Source organism: Neltuma alba, unplaced genomic scaffold (genome assembly GCF_004799145.2).
Source record: "Neltuma alba isolate B1F8T4 unplaced genomic scaffold, ASM479914v2 tig00001479_pilon, whole genome shotgun sequence".
Taxonomy (NCBI): Eukaryota; Viridiplantae; Streptophyta; class Magnoliopsida; order Fabales; family Fabaceae; genus Neltuma; species Neltuma alba.
Genome location: NW_021632477.1, coordinates 53,001 through 75,892, shown reverse-complemented (window position 1 = coordinate 75,892; position 22,892 = coordinate 53,001). Strand labels below are relative to the sequence as shown.

Genomic DNA, 22,892 nt, shown 5'->3' with positions numbered 1-22,892 from the left:
GTTACTTTAAAGAAAGAGTAGAGAAGAAGATCAAGGGGTGGAGTGGGAGGTTTCACAAGCTGGAAGAGAAATTATGATTAAATCTGCAGTCCCTTTGTTTCCTATGAATTGTTTCAAAGTTTCCTGAAAAAAATTTGTAAGGAGCTTGATGGAATGGTTGCTAGATTTTGGTGGAGTGGTGATGAGGGGAGAGAGATTCATTGGAAATCTCGGGACTTGCTAACTGATTCTAAGATGGTAAGCGGAATGGGATTCAGAGAATTTGAAATTATCAATGATGCTCTTCTAACAAAACTGCTTGGAGGATTCCAAACTCCCCTGCTGATTTATGGGTTAAGATGCTGAAAGAGATTTATTTCCCTAATGTTTCTTTTCTAGATGCTAAAAAGGGTATAGAGCTTCTTGGATTTGGAGTAGCATTCTAGATGGTAGATTAGCCCTTATGGAGGATTGATATTGGAGAATTGGAAATGGGTCTGATGTTAGACTATGGAGAGATAAATGGATTAAGGGCTTGGAAGGCAATTTATCCCAGTTTGTGAATGTGCCTAAGGATAAAAAAGATTGGCTTGTTTCTCGTTTAATTCAAAATGGTAGGTGGGCTGTGGAGAGGTTAGAGGGTTTGGTGCCGATTGATGTGGTGAAGAAGATAGAAGAAATGTCTCTGAGCTACACTATAGAAAGGATGCAGTTGTTTAGCTTAGTGCAAATGATGGGAAGTATTCTGTTAAAAAAGGTATGGAATCAGTTGTGGAAAATTGAAGTACTGCCTAAAATTCTCCAATTCTTGTGGAGATGTCTTGTGTAGGCAGTACCTGTAATAAGGATATCAATAAGCGGAGGCTGTTGAAAAGGAGGTGTAGCAGAACTGAGCTTTGTACCATATGTGAATCTGACCCTGAAACTTTAGAACATGCTCTCTTCTTATGCTCTTAAGTGAATTGTGTTTGGTTTAGAAGCAGGTCGTTATTGAGGTTTGATGAAAATGACATGGTACGATTTGATGCTTGGTGGGTGAAGATGCTAACTGAAAAGAATATCTTTGATGAGAATCAGTTAGCTTATTTTGTTTGGGTTATGTGGCTGGTTTAGAAGGAGAGGAATAGAGTGGTTTTTTAGTGTAAAAAATCTGATCCAAGGCTGGTTATTGATTCTGCAAATACAGCTATGGACGAATATTAGAGAGCTAAAAGATGGTCAGCACAGATTGGGAGCAATGCTGAGAAGTCCGCTGTTTCTAGAAGGTGGAGCTATCCAGACGGTGGTAAGGTAGAAATTAATTGTGATGGTTCATTTTTGCCTAACTCTACTGCTATTAGTCTAACATGTAGAAATGCAGTGGGAGATTTCATGGATGGTGTTGTAAGAGGAGAACTATAGATGATATTGATTGGAGAGGAGGTTAGGAGTTGTAGGAGACTATTACTGGTCTAACTAACTTGAAAATGTGTGGAAATTTCCCTGGTGAATCGAATGGGGAATAGAGCAGCTGATTACATAGCTGTGGCATGTAACAAGGGGGTGTTTCCTATCAGATGGCTGGAGTCACCATCACCCCCCTTTGTCTTTGATTTTGAGCGAGGATACTAGAGCTAAAGGTGGTTCTGATGTGTTTTTTTTATTTTTATTTTTATTTTTCTTGGGTTGTAAACTTGCATGAGGAAGTAGAGGATAGAAATAGAATTGGCTAATTCCATTTACCCCTTGTTGGCTTCTTGTTTGTTCCTCTTTGTACTATTTGATTGTTCTTGTTTTTTGGTTTATCTTTTTACAGAAACTGGTTTGTTGTTTGTTTGCTTTACTGTTGGTTTTGTTTCTGTGTTTATTTCTTTGATCATAAATTGTATGTCAGGATTTGAGTCTTTTCGTGTCTAGTGGCTTCGGCTATTAGTGTTTGTACCAATTATTTTTTTTGTTCTCAATAAAATGGACCTCGTTTTGGCTGAACAAAAAATAGCCATCAAATTGCTATTAATTGCATACTTTCTAATATTTTTCGAACAGTTGAAGCAAAAAATTATGAAGTATACTTTTCTCAACATATTAAAAAATTGGTACTACATCACACACACACACTCGTACTTTCTCCCTCCTCTTAATTTTGTGTACTTCTTTTATTTTCATATTTAATAATTACTCAAAACTCAAAAGTTATCATATGAAAAAATTTTACTGTAAAAGCTTTATTTAATTTTACGTAGAATTGAGCATAGAACAATATCTCTTCAAACCCAAATGAATTTAAATGATTTATTTTAATCATTTGACTAACTATTAAAAAATCTTGTATTCTTGTTCTTTAGTTTGAGCTTAAATTTCGTTAGACATGCATTTTTTTTTAGTTGCATTAAATTTTTTTTAATTTTTTTAATTTAATTTATAATTTATTTTTTTATACATATCGAAATATATTTTTGTTTACTGTACATTCTTTTAATTCCTAAGCTATATTTTTTAAAAAATATTAAATTCAAATCTTCATTTCAATTAAAAAAATATATAATTGTTGCAATTTATGCATGTAATAAACAAGAAAAAACGACTCCAAACATATTACATCCATCAGTTCATACGAATAAAATGATGAAAACAAAACCTCATTTTAGAAGAAGAAAAGAAAACACAAAAGTAAGTGAATGCATACCTGTAAATGAATTAAAATCCAAATGTAATCGTTTTAAAGATGTGCAGCTACTTATTGATTTTGGAATGCTTCCCTCTAACTGATTACCAACGACACCAAAAACTTCAAGCAAATGAAGTTGATGACACATTTCTTTTAGCAAATTACCCTTTAGATGATTGAAATCAAGGATAATGTGTCTTAAAGAAGGCATGTTCCACAGAAATGAAGGAATTTTGCCTACAAATAATACATGGAAATTTGGTAATTAGAGGCTTATAATTAATAAAAATATTTTAGTTTTCATTGGACGGTAATTTTTTTTTTTACTTGGCAGTGTGGCAAGCATGTTTCTAATAAATTCACACGTACACAAGCATTAGCAATGTAAATAAGACATGGAATTTTGTTAGTTAGAGGCTTAAAATTAATAGAAAATAATTTAGTTTTTGTTGGACGGCAGTTTAAACGAACTCTTCAAATATCAATGCCAATTGGACATTAAATTTCTTTTGAAGAAGAATTGTTGAAGGGAGACTATGGAATAATCTCACCTATCTAAAATCAACATCCAAATTATTTATATTTTATATTAAATTTATTTGATATTTAGAAGGTCCTAATTTTAAAATCTAAGGATGAATTGCGAAGAAAAAGGCTAAAATTTTAGTTCATTTGAGAACTAAAATACTTCCAGTTTTACATTTTGGAGATAATATGGTATAACTAATAACTGGACCTTTGTACAAGTCTTGAGTGTAACAACACAACTTTTCCTAATGTAAAATGAATTACGTTAACAATATCAGTTATACTAGAATTTTTACTCCTCTCGCAATTTCAATTAAAAATTTTAAAAGTATAAAATTAAGGGAGATGATCGAATTTCGCCTGTTTCAATTTTAAAGATGATATATATATATATATATATATATATATATATATCGATAAGAGAATTGGATGTATCATAAAATCTTTTAAGGACAAATCCTTCATCAAATAAAAGGAGAGAAAAAAGATAAACTCCTTTTTATGAACAAACCCACGCCACCCTGGCATTATAAATGCTTGCTTGTTGGCAGTAAAACTAGTTTGGTCAACAACATTATTTAGATATCTCTGACTTGACATAATTAATCAACAGGCTGTTTAAAAAGCAATGGAATACTTTATAAAAACAAACAGCAAACACATATTTATAATGATCCAAAATTATATTTTATTTTCCTTTTTAAGGACTTTTTTGTTAGTTTTATCTCATGGAAAATGCTTACTCATCAAACTTAAGTGATGACTGCAATTAAATATTGACAAAGGATGCTTCCATTTTAATTATTTAAAAAATAATTAAAAAACTCCTGGGTTTTGTAATTCGCTGCCCCTTCCTGTTCTCTCTTCTTCCTCCCTTTACGGCTTCACACCGAACTCCCTTCCTCCTATCTTCTCCATTTCAGAAACTCCAGCCCCCCTCCCTCTGTTCTTCATCAAACCCTCTTCATCCAAACCAATTTTTTTTAGCTGAATTTCTCTTACTGAATGTTCATTAGTGCCTCTTTTTTAAGGTAGATGAAGAAGGTCCGCTGCAAAAGCAGTGGGCTCACGATGTCGGCATAAGATGACTTACACGCAAGACATGGTTACCTTCTTATCTTCTTTAAGGTCGCCGTTTTCATCATCGGAGTTTTCAAAAATTGTGGATTTGGAAGGGAGACCGGAAGTTGCAGATTTTAAAATTTCTTCTTCTGGCTCTTCTTCATTCTTGCTCTAATCTTTCTAGTTGCGAAGATGTGGGGTGAGGGGCTGGAATTTCTGAATGAAAAGGATGGGACGGAGTTCGACCAGTGAAGCCGTGGAGGGAGGGAGAGAACATTGAGGAGGCAAAGGCAACACAAAAAACCCTTGATATTTTTTAAATAATTAAAATGGAAATAAAAAGCCTGACACCTGAGATTAAAATGGTATGAAATGCTATATATTGATTTGCTAGAGCACAGATGAAGTGGCACACTGGGTGCATCTAAGCATTTTTCTCCATTTTAATCTTTTTAATATAACATTTCTATTTGTGAAAATTGAAAAATTAAAATGAAAATAACTCTATTATTGCGGATGTTTTGTTAGTGTTTAATTACACATTCATCACTTAAGCATTTTCCGGGAGATGAAACCAACTGTGTTAAGCTTGAAGGACCAAAAATGCATTTTATAAACTTGAGGAGGGATCAAAATAAAACTTAATGCAAATATAAAAGACCAAATGTATATTTTAGTTTTTTTCTTTTAAAGATTTGTAATGTGAATGCAAACTTTTTGGTAAACTTCTCACGATCCTTTAAAGGGAATGAAAAAAAATAAAAGCAAAATCTCATTTAAAAATTACTTTTCATTCGAGAGTTTCAAAAACAGAAACATACACATGGTGTAAGACAATCATATAATTAAAATTATTACCTTGCAAATTGTTGTAGCTAAGATCAAGGAATTTGAGGTTTGTCAAATTTCCAATCTCACTTGGAATGATTCCTGGATAAATTATATATGGAAGCCATTTTATTGATCAAAGTATATAAATGATATGGTAGATTAATAATAAAATTTTTTGAAAAACTGTTTTACACATTTTAAATGTTCGGTGATCCCATCACTTCACGATCTTAGTTTCCCCCCTTTATTTTGGCATTGTAATAACAGGCTTGATGTAAGACACATTCTATGAATGAAGAACATGAATGAAATGACCAAAAAGAAAATCTCATTTTAGTTTTACTCTAATACAGAAAATATCTAAAAAGGAAAAAATTCATTGTTATTTTGTGATTGTAAATCACTGACTATGTTTAAGCCTCCATAATAAATATGTATAATATTAATGAAACGAAAAGATAAAATCTCATTTTAAATTTATTTTATAATTTCAATGCTTGTAAAGAGGTTGGCATTTAAATAGAAAAATAAAACAGCTCGCAATGTTTTCGTATAATATGCATAAAGTACATGTATAATGATAGGTACTCACATTTTCATAACTGTGCGAATTTTAAAAAGAAAATAAAGAAAATAATATTGTATGCATATAATATATATATATGTAATATATTCAAAAAAATTACACGTTTCTTAGTGAAAAGTTTTATGCCTTGGTTAATTTTATATAAAGAATTGAACGTACGGAACAGCTCCACTTCAGTGTGAATGACTTAAAATAATATTTACAATTTAATTATTTGTCTGACGATTTAAAACATCTTGTATATTGTGAGCTCAAAAATGATTGAACTATAGTTTATTGAATTGTATTTAAATTTCTAAATTGACTTATATATAATTATTCAAAATTGATATTTTATACTTAGTTTATTTAAATAAATTTCTTGTTCATTGCAAATTCTTCAATTCTTTAAATTATGTATGTGTGTGTAATAAATCAGGAAAAAGCCACAACTGCAAACTCTCCTGTTTTTCAATATTAAACTTATCCTATCATACAAAAATTTACAAATATTACTAACTATGGCATGCCTAAGAATAAGTCGAGAACTTTAAATATAACAAAAGAATTTCAAGTAACACTCATTCCAATTAAGAAGAGCAAAATATATAAGAAAAAAATATTTTTACATTAATTTTAACTCTTTTTAAAATTTTAGAATAAAAAATTATGAAAACCACAAATTTCCTTGGGGTGACATGATCAGTGTATTGAATAATTAATTAATTTTTATTGGCAAACATATTTAATTTGAAGTTAATGAATTTGAAAAATTAAAAACTATACCTTTTCAAAAATTTACAAATATTATCACGTTGTTTTATTTTTTTTTAATCATCTTAGCTTTCTCTATTAATTTGGATGACCAATATAATTGAAACGATGAAAAACCATATAAATAATATATGTATAACCACCAAATTGCATACCTTCCAGTAATTTCATGTGAGTTTGTTAAGTTTAACTGTAAAATTTTTGTCATTGCCAATAAATCATGTGTCGAACACAACCACATAAATAATATATGTAATTAATAGAAAATAATTTAGTTTTTGTTTGAAAGCACAACAGTTCCATTTGTTGATGATCTTGGCTTTATTTGCTATTTTGGGACTGTAGGCCCTATCATATGAATTATGAATGAACAGTACAAATGAAATGATGAAAAACAAAATCTCATTTTAGAGAAAAATAAAAAAAAACAAGAAAACGCGCAAGTATTAAGTGCGTACCTGTAAATGAGTTACCATATAAATACACTTCTTTCAAAGATGTGCAGTTGCTTATTGATTTTGGAATGTTTCCCTCCAATTGATTATCAATAACACTAAAGACTTCGATTAAAGGGAGATGATGAAACATTTTTTTGGGCAAATTACCTATAAACAAACACAAAATATTTGTTAATTAGTTGACTAGGAATTTCATGAACTCACACGTGACCTTATAAATAATGAATGGAGTTGTGTTAATTAGAGGCTTAAAATTATTAGAAAATAACTTAGTTTTTATTGGAATGCATAGATTATAGAATTAATTTCACCTATTTAAAATAAACAATCAAATTATGTGTAGCTTCCCTATAAATTATTTTATATTTACAAGGCTCTAACTTTGAATATGATAAATTCTTTATAGGCAAATTTAGTTATTCATTTAAGGAGTTAAAACACTTCCAGTTACAGATTCTGGAGATAACATAGTATAAACAATAAATGAATTTTTACCAAAGCACTGTATGCAACAACTTAATTTTTCCGAATGTAGAATTTTCACTCTCAAAGCAATTTCGATTAGAAATTCTGCAAGCAATGTAGAATAAGCATACATAATTAAAAAATTTTTTTTGTTAAAGTGTAAAGTTAAGGGATGGATAGATCAAGCTTACTTGCAAAGAGGTTGTATTTTAGATATACTTTTAAAGAAGAAATGTTGATGGAGTTGAGTGTGTAATGTTTTATCGTTTTTTTAAACTATATTTCCTTTGCATGTTAAAGACTTGCTCATTTTTTTAAAAAATTGCTAATATATAACTAAAATTATTTTTTAAAAAAAGGGATGACTCTTAAAGGATAACATACATTAGGCATGAGGCTTTGCTTTCTCAGCAGGAGCAGTGTGTGATTCGTTGAGAAATTCAGATGAGAAAATATAATGAAAACTAGTCACTGATAAGAAAAAGCAGCAGAAAATGAAAAACAAGTGGCCACGAGAGAAACATTGAACCCCAACTTAGTCTGTCTCTTTGGCCTCGCATGTTTTTCAATGATTCAATATTTGATTTCAATTTTTGACATCTTTTGTGAAAATTTTATATAAAAGAAAGCATCTCATTTTTGTTTTATCCTCCGAGAGAAAATGATCTAAAAGGAAAAATAAAAGATCATTTTGTAATTTGATCCTTTGATGCTTTGGGATTGTAAATTACCAACTATATTTTCACGGAACTAGTTTTGGTACTCATCACACTAATGAGCATTTAGATTTACTATAGATGGCGCAGAATTAATTTTTTTCATTTTTGTTTTTTTAAAGTATGTTCTTTTTATAGTTGGATAATCCAAAATAAATGTAATATTTTAACTGTAAGTTTTTTAAACATGATTTTTATTTAAAAATCATTAGTTAAAATTGACTATTAAAACTGTATCTAAATAGTATAGATTTCACCGCATAAATATTTGTTAAAGTGTTAAGTTAAAGGGCTGTATTACAGTATCCTTTCTTTTAAAGTGGAAATGTTGATGGAGTTGTGTGTGTATTACACACACACACACACATATATATGTATAGACACAGGCATACAGACATACATGCATATATATATATGGAATACATATTTGTTAAAGTGTAAAGTTAAAGGGCTGTATTGCAGTATCCTTTCTTTTAAAGTGGAAATGTTGATGGAGTTGTGTGTGTATTACATATATATATATAGATACACACACACACATATATATGTATGTGTGTGTGTGAGGAATACATATAAGATTCCATACACACACACACGCACACACACCGTTTTCAGACTATTTGGAATGTTTTATCATTTTTTTAGATTATATTTCCTTTGCATGCTAAAGACCTACTCATTTTTAAAAATAGCACTATTATATAATTAACTAAAATTATTTTTCAAAAAAGTCATGACTCCTCAATGATAATATACTGTCTTTTATGTAAGGCATGAGGTTTTTCTTTCTCAGCAGGATCAAAGAAACATTGAAACCCTACTATAAGTCCTTCTCTACGGGTTCCCATGTTTTTCACTTTCAGATATGTGCGTAAAAATCATATATAAATAATAAATAAAAATTTTGTTAACGTGCAAAGTTAAGGGATGGTTAGATCAAGCCTACTTGCAAAGGGGTTGTATTGTAGATATACTTTCTCTTAAAGAAAAAATGTTGATGGAGTTGTGTGTGTAATTTTTTATCGTTTTTTTAAACTATATTTCCTTTGCATGTTAAAGACTCGCTCGTTTTTTAAAATAACGCTAACATATAACTACAAGTATTTTTTCGTAAGAAAAAAATGATTCTTAAAGGATATCATATATTATGTCTTATGTAAGGCATGAGGCTTTGCTTTCTCAGCAGGATCAATGTGTGATTCGTTGAGAAATTCAGATGATAGGATATAATGAAAATTAGTCACCGGCAAGAAAATGCAGCCGAAAATGAAAAACAAGAGGCTACAAGAAAAACATTGAACCCCAACTAGGTCCTTTTCTTTGGCCTCGCATGTTTTTCAATGATTCAATATTTTATCTCAATTTTTGACATTTTTATGAAAATTTTATATAAAAGAAAGCATAGTGATTTTGGGATTGAGAGAAAGAATCAAGTTCTATGTCTTTAGAAGTAATCTAACAACAAAATTTGAAACAATCATATAATGAAAACTCTTACCTTTCAAGTTGCTTCTGCCAATATATAGCCACTGAAGTTTGGTCAAATTTCCAAACTCACTTGGAACGGTTCCTGGATTGAATTTGTTATCCCCCAACCTCAAGTCTGCCAATTCCTTGCATTGATGCCAAATGGAGGGCATCTTCCCTGACAAATCATTTTTATGGACATATAATCTTTCAAGTTTCGGAAGCCCAAAACACAAATTTGTTGGCAGACTGCCACTCAAATTATTGTAGTCAAGCTCAATGTGTTGTCGCATCAAACTATTAAATATAGAGGTTGGTATAGAGCTCGAAAGCTGATTATTTGAAAGGTATATCCTCTGTAGCCGTTGAAGATCACCAATCTCATTTGGAATGGCCCCTTCAAATATCAAATGATAAGCAATACGTCAATGTCAACTTTCCTACAAAATTTTGAATGCATTGTGGAATAGGAACAAATATTCTATCTACTTTTCATGATCCGTTGAAAAGAATATCGATAAAAACTGATAAGAAAGGCAGAAAGGAACCCAAAAAAATAGGGTTAAACTAAAAACCCACATGACAGAGAGGTCGGCTTTATACCCTGCTAACTAATAATAGAATAGTTTATGGCAAAACACAAATATAAACATAAAAAATAATCCAAACATACCTGACAAACTGTTATAAGACAACCATAGCTGCTCAAGTGAAGACAAGTTGGCAATTGTTTGCGGAATCGCTCCAGAAAGTTTATTGTTTGAAAGTTGTAAAACCTTCAAGTGCTTTAGACTTCCTATCTCAGGCGGAATGTTACCTTCAATGATATTAGATTTCCAATCCAAAGTTCAATTACGAGAATGAAGGATCATTGGTAAAGGGAAAAGAACGGAAAATAAAAAGAACAGAAGCCTGTATGCCCTCAAAGTTCAATATCAAGCCATCAATTTGATAACATCGATAGTTCCTATGCGGACCGTGAGTTTTTTTTTTTAAACAACTACTTGTTCATTTATGGTATTTTTATTTGTAATACGTAATATACGTAAGAAAATTATTTTTTAAATACAACCTTTTTTGAAAGAAATAATGATTAATTAATTAATATAAAAGTAAAATATAACTTAAGATGGCCCAAATCAAAACTGAATGCTCCCCTGGGGTGTAAGCCTTCGTCATGTTGAAAAACACAATCCTGCTAGACATTCCAAATGACATAATTGCAGTATTCTTTATTATTCCCATGCTAGCCCTTATGACATTTTGAGAACAAATATTCTCTTTACTTCAGTTCTGATTCGTGATTTATTGAAAAGCATATCGACAACTACATTTTGGAAAGCAAAAACAAAAACTCATAAGAAATGCGCGCAAACAAACCCAAGAAAATTGGGACACACATTGTCACGTTGTTTTATTTCTTTATCGTCTTAGCATTTTCCTCTTAACATGGATGAACAATACAAATGAAATGAAGAAAAACAAAGTCTCGTTTTAGATAATACAGGTGCCAGATGAGGATTTGGGGGGGGGGGGGGACAGAGAGATATAGTAATCAAATGACAATGAAACAGTAATAAAATGAAAATGGAACCACGTATATTGATGGTGGTCATCTTCTTGGACTGATAAAAGACGGGTAAAGTATACGATTTGTTCCTTAACATTATAAATAGTTTCAATTTGGTCCCTTAGTTTTAAAATGCATACCTTTAATCCTTTAGCCCTAAAATTGTTAGCAAAAAATGATATCATTGAGATTTTAAATGTTCATAAAATATTTTCAAATGCTAACATATAAAGTTTAATTTTCAGAACAACTATAATTGCTACAAGACATCATCATTTAAGTCTAACGATTCTAAAGCTAAAGGACAAGACATGTACTTTTGAAAGTTGAGAAACCAAATTGAAATATTTTATAAAGTTATTAGACCAAATGTATATTTTGACTGAAAGAAGATTGATGTACCATACATATATGTGATTGTATTATCAATTTATAATACCGGTTAGTACTAGTTTTCTTTTTCTTTTGATCATTTTTTTTTACATGTCAGAAGTTAACATGTACAAGAATTAAATTTAAGGATTTTAAAATATCGTTTAAAACTTGCTCAATTTGAATGAGATAATGTGGAACTAAAATTATTTTGAAAAGACCCAAACCCGTAAATTATAATATACATGATGTTGTGCCTTTTAATTGAACATAGTATAAGCGACATGAATGAATGAGATGACAAAAAACAAAATCTCATTTTTTGTTTTGGTACTCATCACGCTAATGAGCGTTCAGATTTAATATAGATGGCGCAGAATTAATTTTTTTATTTTTGTTTTTTTTTAAAATGTGACCTTTTTATAGTTGGATAATCCAAAATAAATGTAATATGTTAACTGTAAGTTTTTTAAACTTGATTTTTATTTAAAAATCATTAGTTAACAATTTTAAATCTAGACTATTAAAACCGTATCTAAATAGTATGGATTTCACCGCAGTGATGAATATCATGGTGCTCATCACTGCTATGAGCACTGAGCTAGTTCCATATTTAAATCCCCATTACGGATATGTATATGTACAATATTAATGAAATGATGGAAATGAAATCTCATTTGAAATTTGATCTGTTAGAGAAAATGATTAAAAAACAAAGAAAAGAATAAATGTTAGATATAGTACCCTATGCTTCCAAAGAGGTTGGCATCCAAATATAATCTATTACTAACAACTGCTTGTAAAGAGAATGAACGGACTTATGTGCATGAAAACTAAATAATGAATGGACTTAATAGAAGAAAAACAAAACTGGTCATGTTATTTGCATATAATATAAAATGCACATATACTTCAGCCCCAAAAAAAAGCAACAACAAAGTGTGTCTTACCAATGTTAGAAATGGAGAAAGCAAATATCCTATAACCATGACATTGCATGTACCTTCTAGCTAGTAATTGCCAATAAATCGTGTGTTGCACACGACCATATGAATAATCCATGTAATTAATAGAAAATAATTTAGGTTTTGTTGGAAAGCATAATAGTTCCATTTGTTCAAGATCTTAGCTTTATTTGTTATTTTGGGATTGTAACCACTTGCTGTATATGAGCCCTATCATATGAATTATGAACAATATGAACGAAATGATGAAAAACAAACTTTCATTTTAAAGAAAACTGTCAAAAAGAAAAGAAAACACAAAAGTAGGTGCATACCTGAAAATGAGTTAGCACCTAAATATAATTCTTTCAAAGATGTGGAGTTGCTTATTGATTTTGGAATGCTTCCCTCTAATTGATTAAAACCAACATTGAAGATTTCAAGCAAAGGGAGTTGGTGAAATATTTTTTCGGGCAAATCACCTATAAACAGATAAAAAATATTTGTTAATCAGCTGACTAGGAATTTCATGAATTCACACTTAACCATATAAATGATGAGTGGAGTTGTGTTAATTAGAGGCTTAAAATTATTGTAAAATAATTTACTTTTTAATGGAATGCAATTTAAAAGGGACTCTTCGAATATCAATGGACAATCGAACGGCAAAATTTCTTTCAAAGAAGAAATGCTAAACATTGATTATGTAATTAATCTCACCTATTTAAAATAAACAATCAAATTATTTGTAGCTTTCATATAAATTATTTAATACTTACAAGCCTCTAACTTTGAATATGATAAATTCTTGTAGGAAAATTTATTTTTCATTTTTTAAGGACTTAAAATACTTCCGGTTACACCTTTTGGAGACAATATAGTATGAATAATAAATGAATTTTTTTTTAAGCAAAGCGCTGTATACTAGAATTTTCACTCCTAAAGCAATTTCGGTTCAAATTTTTGCAGGCAATGTAGGATAAGCATAAATAAAAAATAAAAAATTTGTTAAAGTGTATAGTTAAAGAGCTGTATTGCAGTATCCTTTCTTTTAAAGTGGAAATGTTGATGGAGTTGTGCGTGTTACATATATAGAGGCGCACACACACACGTGTGTGTGTGTATATATATGGAATACATATAAGATTCCATACACACATACATGTGTGTGTGTGTATATATGGAATACATATAAGATTCCATACACACACACACGCACACACCGTTTTCAGACTATTCGGAATGTTTTATCATTTTTTTAGATTATATTTCCTTTGCATGCTAAAGATCTACTCATTTTTAAAAATAGCAATAATATATAATTAATTAAAATTATTTTTCAAAAAAGTCCTGACTCCTAAATGATAATATACTGTCTTTTATGTAAGGCACGAGGTTTTTCTTTCTCAGCAGGATCAAAGAAACATTGAAACCCTACTATAAGTCCTTCTCTACGGGCTCCCATGTTTTTCACTTTCAGATATGTGTGTAAAAATCATATATAAATAATAAAAAAATTTTTTGTTAACGTGCAAAGTTAAGGGATGGTTAGATCAAGCCTACTTGCAAAGGGGTTGTATTGTAGATATACTTTCTCTTAAAGAAGAAATGTTGATGTAATTGTGTGTGTAATTTTTTATCGTTTTTATAAACTATATTTCCTTTGCATGTTAAAGACTCGCTCGTTTTCTAAAATAACGCTAACATATAACTACAAGTATTTTTTTTTTTTACAAAAAAGACATGAATCTTAAAGGATGACATATAGTATGTCTTATGTAAGGCATGAGGCTTTGCTTTCTCAGCAGGATCAATGTGTGATTCGTTGAGAAATTCAGATGATAGGATATAATGAAAATTAGTCACCGCCAAGAAAATGCAGCAGAAAATGAAAAACAAGAGGCTACAAGAAAAACAATGAACCCCAACTAGGTCCTTCTCTTTGGCCTCGCATGTTTTTCAGTGATTCAATATATTATCTCAATTTTTGACATTTTTGTGAAAATTTTATATAAAAGAAAGCATAGTGATTTTGGGATTGAGAGAAAGAATCAAGTTCTATGTCTTTAGAAGTAATCTAACAACAAAATTTGAAACAATATTATAATGAAAACTCTTACCTTTCAAGTTGCTTCTGCCAATATATAGCCACTGAAGTTTGGTCAAATTTCCAAACTCACTTGGAACGGTTCCTGGATTGAATTTGTTATCCCCCAACCTCAAGTCTGCCAATTCCTTGCATTGATGCCAAATGGAGGGCATCTTCCCTGACAAATCATTTTTATGGACATATAATCTTTCAAGTTTCGGAAGCCCAAAACACAAATTTGTTGGCAGACTGCCACTCAAATTATTGTAGTCAAGCTCAATGTGTTGTCGCATCAAACTATTAAATATAGAGGTTGGTATAGAGCTCGAAAGCTGATTATTTGAAAGGTATATCCTCTGTAGCCGTTGAAGATCACCAATCTCATTTGGAATGGCCCCTTCAAATATCAAATGATAAGCAATACGTCAATGTCAACTTTCCTACAAAATTTTGAATGCATTGTGGAATAGGAACAAATATTCTATCTACTTTCATGATCCGTTGAAAAGAATATCGAAAAAACTGATAAGAAAGGCAGAAAGGAACCCCAAAAAATAGGGTTAAACTAAAAACCCACATGACAGAGAGGTCGGCTTTATACCCTGCTAACTAATACTCCCTCCGTTCCTTATTATAAGAGACATTTGATACTTATGGCATGTTCCTATATATAAGAGACACTTAAAAGTTGTCTCTATTTTTTTGTATTGATTTCCTATTTTACCCCTATTTATTTTGTTTCTAACTCATACTCTCTCTCCTCCCACTTCTCTTTTTTTTAATAATTTAATTGTTCTCTCTCATACTCTCTCTCCTTATTAATAGGGGCATTGTTGGAAAAAGTATTATACTTTTTACACATTAATTGTTCTCAACTAATTTTAACTATTTTTTTGATCAACGTAATTTAGTTATTTGTCTCTTATAATAAGGAACGGAGGGAGTAATAGACTAGTTTATGGCAAAACACAAATATAAACATAAAAAATAATCCAAACATACCTGACAAACTGTTATAAGACAGCCATAGCTGCTCAAGTGAAGACAAGTTGGCAATTGTTTGGGGAGTCGCTCCAGAAAGTTTATTGTTTGAAAGTTGTAAAACCTTCAAGTGCTTTAGACTTCCTATCTCAGGCGGAATGTTACCTTCAATGATATTAGATTTCCAATCCAAAGTTCAATTACGAGAATGAAGGATCATTGGTAAAGGGAAAAGAACGGAAAATAAAAAGAACAGAAGCCTGTATGCCCTCAAAGTTCAATATCAAGTCATCAATTTGATAACATCGATATTTCATATGCGGACCGTGAGTTTTTTTTTTTTTAAGAACTACTTGTTCATTTATGGTATTTTTATTTGTAATACGTAATATACGTAAGAAAATTATTTTTTAAATACAACCTTTTTTGAAAGAAATAATGATTAATTAATTAATATAAAAGTAAAATATAACTTAAGATGGCCCAAATCAAAACTGAATGCTCCCCTGGGGTGTAAGCCTTCGTCATGTTGAAAAACACAATCCTGCTAGACATTCCAAATGACATAATTGCAGTATTCTTTATTATTCCCATGCTAGCCCTTATGACATTTTGAGAACAAATATTCTCTTTACTTCAGTTCTGATTCGTGATTTATTGAAAAGCATATCGACAACTACATTTTGGAAAGCAAAAACAAAAACTCATAAGAAATGCGCGCAAACAAACCCAAGAAAATTGGGACACACATTGTCACGTTGTTTTATTTCTTTATCGTCTTAGCATTTTCCTCTTAACATGGATGAACAATACAAATGAAATGAAGAAAAACAAAGTCTCGTTTTAGATAATACAGGTGCCAGATGAGGATTTGGGGGGGGGGGGGACAGAGAGATATAGTAATCAAATGACAATGAAACAGTAATAAAATGAAAATGGAACCACGTATATTGATGGTGGTCATCTTCTTGGACTGATAAAAGACGGGTAAAGTATACGATTTGTTCCTTAACATTATAAATAGTTTCAATTTGGTCCCTTAGTTTTAAAATGCATACCTTTAATCCTTTAGCCCTAAAATTGTTAGCAAAAAATGATATCATTGAGATTTTAAATGTTCATAAAATATTTTCAAATGCTAACATATAAAGTTTAATTTTCAGAACAACTATAATTGCTACAAGACATCATCATTTAAGTCTAACGATTCTAAAGCTAAAGGACAAGACATGTACTTTTGAAAGTTGAGAAACCAAATTGAAATATTTTATAAAGTTATTAGACCAAATGTATATTTTGACTGAAAGAAGATTGATGTACCATACATATATGTGATTGTATTATCAATTTATAATACCGGTTAGTACTAGTTTTTTTTTTCTTTTGATCATTTTTTTTTACATGTCAGAAGTTAACATGTACAAGAATTAAATTTAAGGATTTTAAAATATCGTTTAAAACTTGCTCAATTTGAATGAGATAATGTGGAACTAAAATTATTTTGAAAAGACCCCGACCCTTAAATTATAATATACATGATGTTGTGCCTTTTAATTGAACAGAGTATAAGCGATATGAATGAATGAGATGACAAAAAACAAAATCTCATTTTTGTTTTATTCTCCAAGAGAAAATGATCTCAAATGAAAAATAAAAGGTCGTTTTGTGATATGATCCTTTGATGCTTTGGTATTGTAAATCACTAACTATATTTTCCCGGAACTAGTTTTGCTACTCATCACACTAATGAGCGTTCAGATTTAATATAGATGGCGCAGAATTAATTTTTTTATTTCTGTTTTTTTAAAATGTGTTCTTTTTATAGTTGGATAATCCAAAATAAATGTAATATTTTAACTGTAATTTTTTTAAATGTGATTTTTATTTAAAAATCATTAGTTAAAAATTTTAAATCTAGACTATTAAAACCGTATCTAAATAGTACGGATTTCACCATCACCATAGTGATGAATATCATGGTGCTCATTACTGCGATGAGCACTGAGCTAGTTCCATATTTAAATCCCCATTATAGATATGTATATGTACAATATTAATGAAATGATGGAAATGAAATCTCATTATAAATCCAATCTGTTTAAGAAAATGATTGAAAAACAAAGAAAAGAATAAAAGTTAGATATAGTACCCTATGCTTCCAAAGAGGTTGGCATCCAAATATAATCTATTACTAACATCTGCTTGTAAAGAGAATGAACGGACTTATGTGCATGAAAACTAAATAATGAATGGACTTAAAAGAAGAAAAACAAAACAGGTCATGTTATTTGCATATAATATAATATACACATATACTTCTGCCCAAAAAAAAAAAAAACTAAGCGTGTCTTACCAATGTTAGAATGGGAGAAAGCAAATATCCTATAACCATGACATTGCATGTACCTTCTAGCTAGTAATTGCCAATAAATCGTTTGTTACACACAACCATATGAATAATCCATGTAATTAATAGAAAATAATTTAGGTTTTGTTGGAAAGCATAATAGTTCCATTTGTTCAAGATCTTAGCTTTATTCGTTATTTTGAGATTGTAACCACTAGCTGTATATGAACCCTATCATATGAATTATGAACAATATGAACGAAATGATGAAAAACAAACTTTCATTTTAAAGAAAAATGTCAAAAAGAAAAGAAAACACAAAAGTAGTTGCATACCTGAAAATGAGTTAGCACCTAAATATAATTCTTTCAAAGATGTGGAGTTGCTTATTGATTTTGGAATACTTCCCTCTAATTGATTAAAACCAACATCGAAGATTTCAAGTAAAGGGAGATGATGAAACATTTTTTCGGGCAAATCACCTATAAACAGATAAAAAATATTTGTTAATCAGTTGACTAGGAATTTCATGAATTCACACTTAACCATATAAATGATGAGTGGTGTTGTGTTAATTAGAGGCTTGAAATTATTATAAAATATTTTAGTTTTTATTGGAATGCAATATAAAAGGGACTCTTCCAATATCAATGGACAATCGAACGGTAAAATTTCTTTCAAAGAAGAAATGCCAAAGATTGATTGTGTAATTAATTTCACCCATTTAAAATAAACAATCAAATTATTTGTAGCTTTCATATAAATTATTTAATACTTACAAGGCTCTAACCTGTAGTATGATAAATTCTTGTAGGAAAATTTAGTTTTCATTTTTTGAGGACTTAAAATACTTCCGGTTACCCCTTTTGGAGAGAATATAGTATGAATAATAAACGAATTTTTTTTACCAAAGCACTGTATACTAGAATTTTCACTCCTAAAGCAATTTCGGTTAAGATTTTTGCAGGCAATGTAGGAGAAGCATAAATAAAAAATAAAATTTTTGTTAAAGTTTAAAGTTAAAGGGCTGTATTGCAGTATCCTTTCTTTTAAAGTGGAAATGTTGATGGAGTTGTGTGTGTGTTACATATATAGACACACACACACACACATATACATGTATATATATATATATATGGAATACATATAAGATTCCACACACACGCACACGCACACGCACACACCGTTTTCAGACCATTCGGAATGTTTTATCATTTTTTTAGATTATATTTCCTTTGCATGCTAAAGACCTACTCATTTTTAAAAATAGCACTATTATATAATTAACTAAAATTAGTTTTCAAGAAAGTCATGACTCCTAAATGATAATATACTGTTTTTTATGTAAGGCATGAGGTTTTTCTTTCTCAGCAGGATCAAAGAAGCGCTGAAACCCAACTATAAGTCCTTCTCTACGGGTTCCCATGTTTTTCACTTTCAGATATGTGTGTAAAAATCGTATATCAATTATAAATAAAAATTTTGTTAACGTGCAAAGTTAAGGGATGGTTAGATCAAGCCTACTTGCAAAGGGGTTGTATTTCAGATGTACTTTCTCTTAAAGAAGAAATGTTGATGGAGTTGTGTGTGTAATTTTTTTACCGTTTTTTTAAACTCTATTTCCTTTGCATGCTAAAGACTCGCTCGTTTTTTAAAATAACGCTAACATATAACTACAAGTATTTTTTTCTTAAGAAAAAAATGATTCTTAAAGGATATCATATATTATGTCTTATGTAAGGCATGAGGCTTTGCTTTCTCAGCAGGATCAATGTGTGATTCGTTGAGAAATTCAGATGATAGGATATAATGAAAATTAGTCACCGGCAAGAAAATGCAGCCGAAAATGAAAAACAAGAGGCTACAAGAAAAACATTGAACCCCAACTAGGTCCTTTTCTTTGGCCTCGCATGTTTTTCAATGATTCAATATTTTATCTCAATTTTTGACATTTTTATGAAAATTTTATATAAAAGAAAGCATAGTGATTTTGGGATTGAGAGAAAGAATCAAGTTCTATGTCTTTAGAAGTAATCTAACAACAAAATTTGAAACAATCATATAATGAAAACTCTTACCTTTCAAGTTGCTTCTGCCAATATATAGCCACTGAAGTTTGGTCAAATTTCCAAACTCACTTGGAACGGTTCCTGGATTGAATTTGTTATCCCCCAACCTCAAGTCTGCCAATTCCTTGCATTGATGCCAATTGGAGGGCATCTTCCCTGACAAATCATTTTTATGGACATATAATCTTTCAAGTTTCGGAAGCCCAAAACACAAATTTGTTGGCAGACTGCCACTCAAATTATTGTAGTCAAGCTCAATGTGTTGTCGCATCAAACTATTAAATATAGAGGTTGGTATAGAGCTCGAAAGCTGATTATTTGAAAGGTATATCCTCTGTAGCCGTTGAAGATCACCAATCTCATTTGGAATGGCCCCTTCAAATATCAAATGATAAGCAATACGTCAATGTCAACTTTCCTACAAAATTTTGAATGCATTGTGGAATAGGAACAAATATTCTATCTACTTTTCATGATCCGTTGAAAAGAATATCGATAAAAACTGATAAGAAAGGCAGAAAGGAACCCCAAAAAATAGGGTTAAACTAAAAACCCACATGACAGAGAGGTCGGCTTTATACCCTGCTAACTAATAATAGACTAGTTTATGGCAAAACACAAATATAAACATAAAAAATAATCCAAACATACCTGACAAACTGTTATAAGACAGCCATAGCTGCTCAAGTGAAGACAAGTTGGCAATTGTTTGGGGAGTCGCTCCAGAAAGTTTATTGTTTGAAAGTTGTAAAACCTTCAAGTGCTTTAGACTTCCTATCTCAGGCGGAATGTTACCTTCAATGATATTAGATTTCCGATCCAAAGTTCAATTACGAGAATGAAGGATCATTTGTAAAGGGAAAGGACGGAAAATAAAAAGAACTGAAGCCTGTATGCCCTCAAAGTTCAATATCAAGTCATCAATTTGATAACATCGATATTTCATATGCGGACCGTGAGTTTTTTTTTTTTTTTTAAGCAACGACTTGTTCATTTATGGTATTTTTATTTGTAATACTTAATATACGTAAGAAAAATTATTTTTTAAATACAACCTTTTTTGAAAGAAATAATGATTAATTAATTAATATAAAAGTAAAATATAACTTAGATGGCCCAAATCAAAACTGAATGCTCCCCTGGGTTGTAAGCCTTCGTCATGTTGAAAAACACAATCCTGCTAGACATTCCAAATGACATAATTGCAGTATTCTTTATTATTCCCATGCTAGCCCTTATGACATTTTGAGAACAAATATTCTCTTTACTTCAGTTCTGATTCGTGATTTATTGAAAAGCATATCGACAACTACATTTTGGAAAGCAAAAACAAAAACTCATAAGAAATGCGCGGAAACATACCCAAGAAAATTGGGACACACATTGTCACGTTGTTTTATTTCTTTATCGTCTTAGCATTTTCGTATTAACATGGATGAACAATACAAATGAAATGAAGAAAAACAAAGTCTCGTTTTAGATAATACAGGTGCCAGATGAGAATTTGGGGGGGGGGGGGGGACAGAGAGATATAGTAATGAAATGGCAATGAAACAGTAATAAAATGAAAATGGAACCACGTATATTGATGATGGTCATCTTCTTGGACTGATAAAAGACGGGTAAAGTATACGATTTGCTCCTTAACATTATAAATAGTTTCAATTTGGTCCCTTATTTTTAAAATGCATACCTTTAATCCTTTAGCCCTAAAATTGTTAGCAAAAAATGATATCATTGAGATTTTAAATGTCCATAAAACATTTTCAAATGCTAACATATAAAGTTTAATTTTCAGAACAACTATAATTGCTACAAGACATCATTATTTAAGTCTAACGATTCTAAAGCTAAAGGACAAAACATATACTTTTGAAAGTTGAGAAACCAAATTGAAATATTTTATAAAGTTATTAGACCAAATGTATAGTTTCACTGAAAGAAGATTGATGTACCATACATATATGTGATTGTATTATCAATTTATAATACCGGTTAGTACTAGTTTTTTTATTTTCTTTTGATGATATATTTTTTTTACATGTCAGAAGTTAACATGTACAAGAATTAAATTTAAGGATTTTAAAATATCGTTTAAAACTTGCTCAATTTGAATGAGATAATGTGGAACTAAAATTATTCTGAAAAGACCCCGACCCGTAAATTATAATATACATGATGTTGTGCCTTTTAATTGAACAAAGTATAAGCGATATGAATGAATGAGATGACAAAAAACAAAATCTCATTTTTTGTTTTGGTACTCATCACGCTAATGAGCGTTCAGATTTAATATAGATGGCGCAGAATTAATTTTTTTATTTTTGTTTTTTTAAAATGTGTCCTTTTTATAGTTGGATAATCCAAAATAAATGTAATATGTTAACTGTAAGTTTTTTAAACTTGATTTTTATTTAAAAATCATTAGTTAAAAATTTTAAATCTAGACTATTAAAACCGTATCTAAATAGTATGGATTTCCACGCAGCAATGAATATCATGGTGCTCATCACTGCGTTGAGCACCGAGCTAGTTCCATATTTAAATCCCCATTACGGATATGTATGTGTACAATATTAATGAAATGATGGAAATGAAATCTCATTTTAAATTCGATCTGTTAGAGAAAATGATTAAAAAACAAAGAAAAGAATAAATGTTAGATATAGTACGTACCCTATGCTTCCAAAGAGGTTAGCATCCAAATATAATCTATTACTAACAACTGCTTGTAAAGAGAATGAACGGACTTATGTGCATGAAAACTAAATAATGAATGGACTTAAAAGAAGAAAAACAAAACAGGTCATGTTATTTGCATATAATATAAAATACACATATACTTCAGCCCCAAAAAAAAAAGCAACAAAGCGTGTCTTACCCATGTTAGAAATGGAGAAAGCAAAAATCCTATAACCATGACATTGCATGTACCATCTAGCTAGTAATTGCCAATAAATCGTGTGTTGCACACGACCATATGAATAATCCATGTAATTAATAGAAAATAATTTAGGTTTTGTTGGAA

The 22,892-nt window shown here is 30.3% G+C and overlaps 1 protein-coding gene across 1 annotated transcript in view; it reads right to left on the bottom strand.

The window, feature by feature from the left end:
- Positions 1 to 7,694: 7,694 nt before the first annotated feature.
- Positions 7,695 to 22,892, bottom strand: part of LOC114757391 (LRR receptor-like serine/threonine-protein kinase GSO2) — a 29,593-nt gene continuing 14,395 nt past the window's right edge. Inside the window, exons 6-12 of the mRNA XM_028946427.1 lie at positions 20,516 to 20,659; positions 19,874 to 20,239; positions 15,470 to 15,613; positions 14,499 to 14,864; positions 10,166 to 10,309; positions 9,524 to 9,889; positions 7,695 to 7,780 (exon numbers count right to left, since the gene is read on the bottom strand). Coding sequence (XP_028802260.1) covers positions 7,695 to 7,780; positions 9,524 to 9,889; positions 10,166 to 10,309; positions 14,499 to 14,864; positions 15,470 to 15,613; positions 19,874 to 20,239; positions 20,516 to 20,659 — 1,616 coding nt within the window. The remainder of the gene's footprint in view (positions 7,781 to 9,523; positions 9,890 to 10,165; positions 10,310 to 14,498; positions 14,865 to 15,469; positions 15,614 to 19,873; positions 20,240 to 20,515; positions 20,660 to 22,892) is intronic.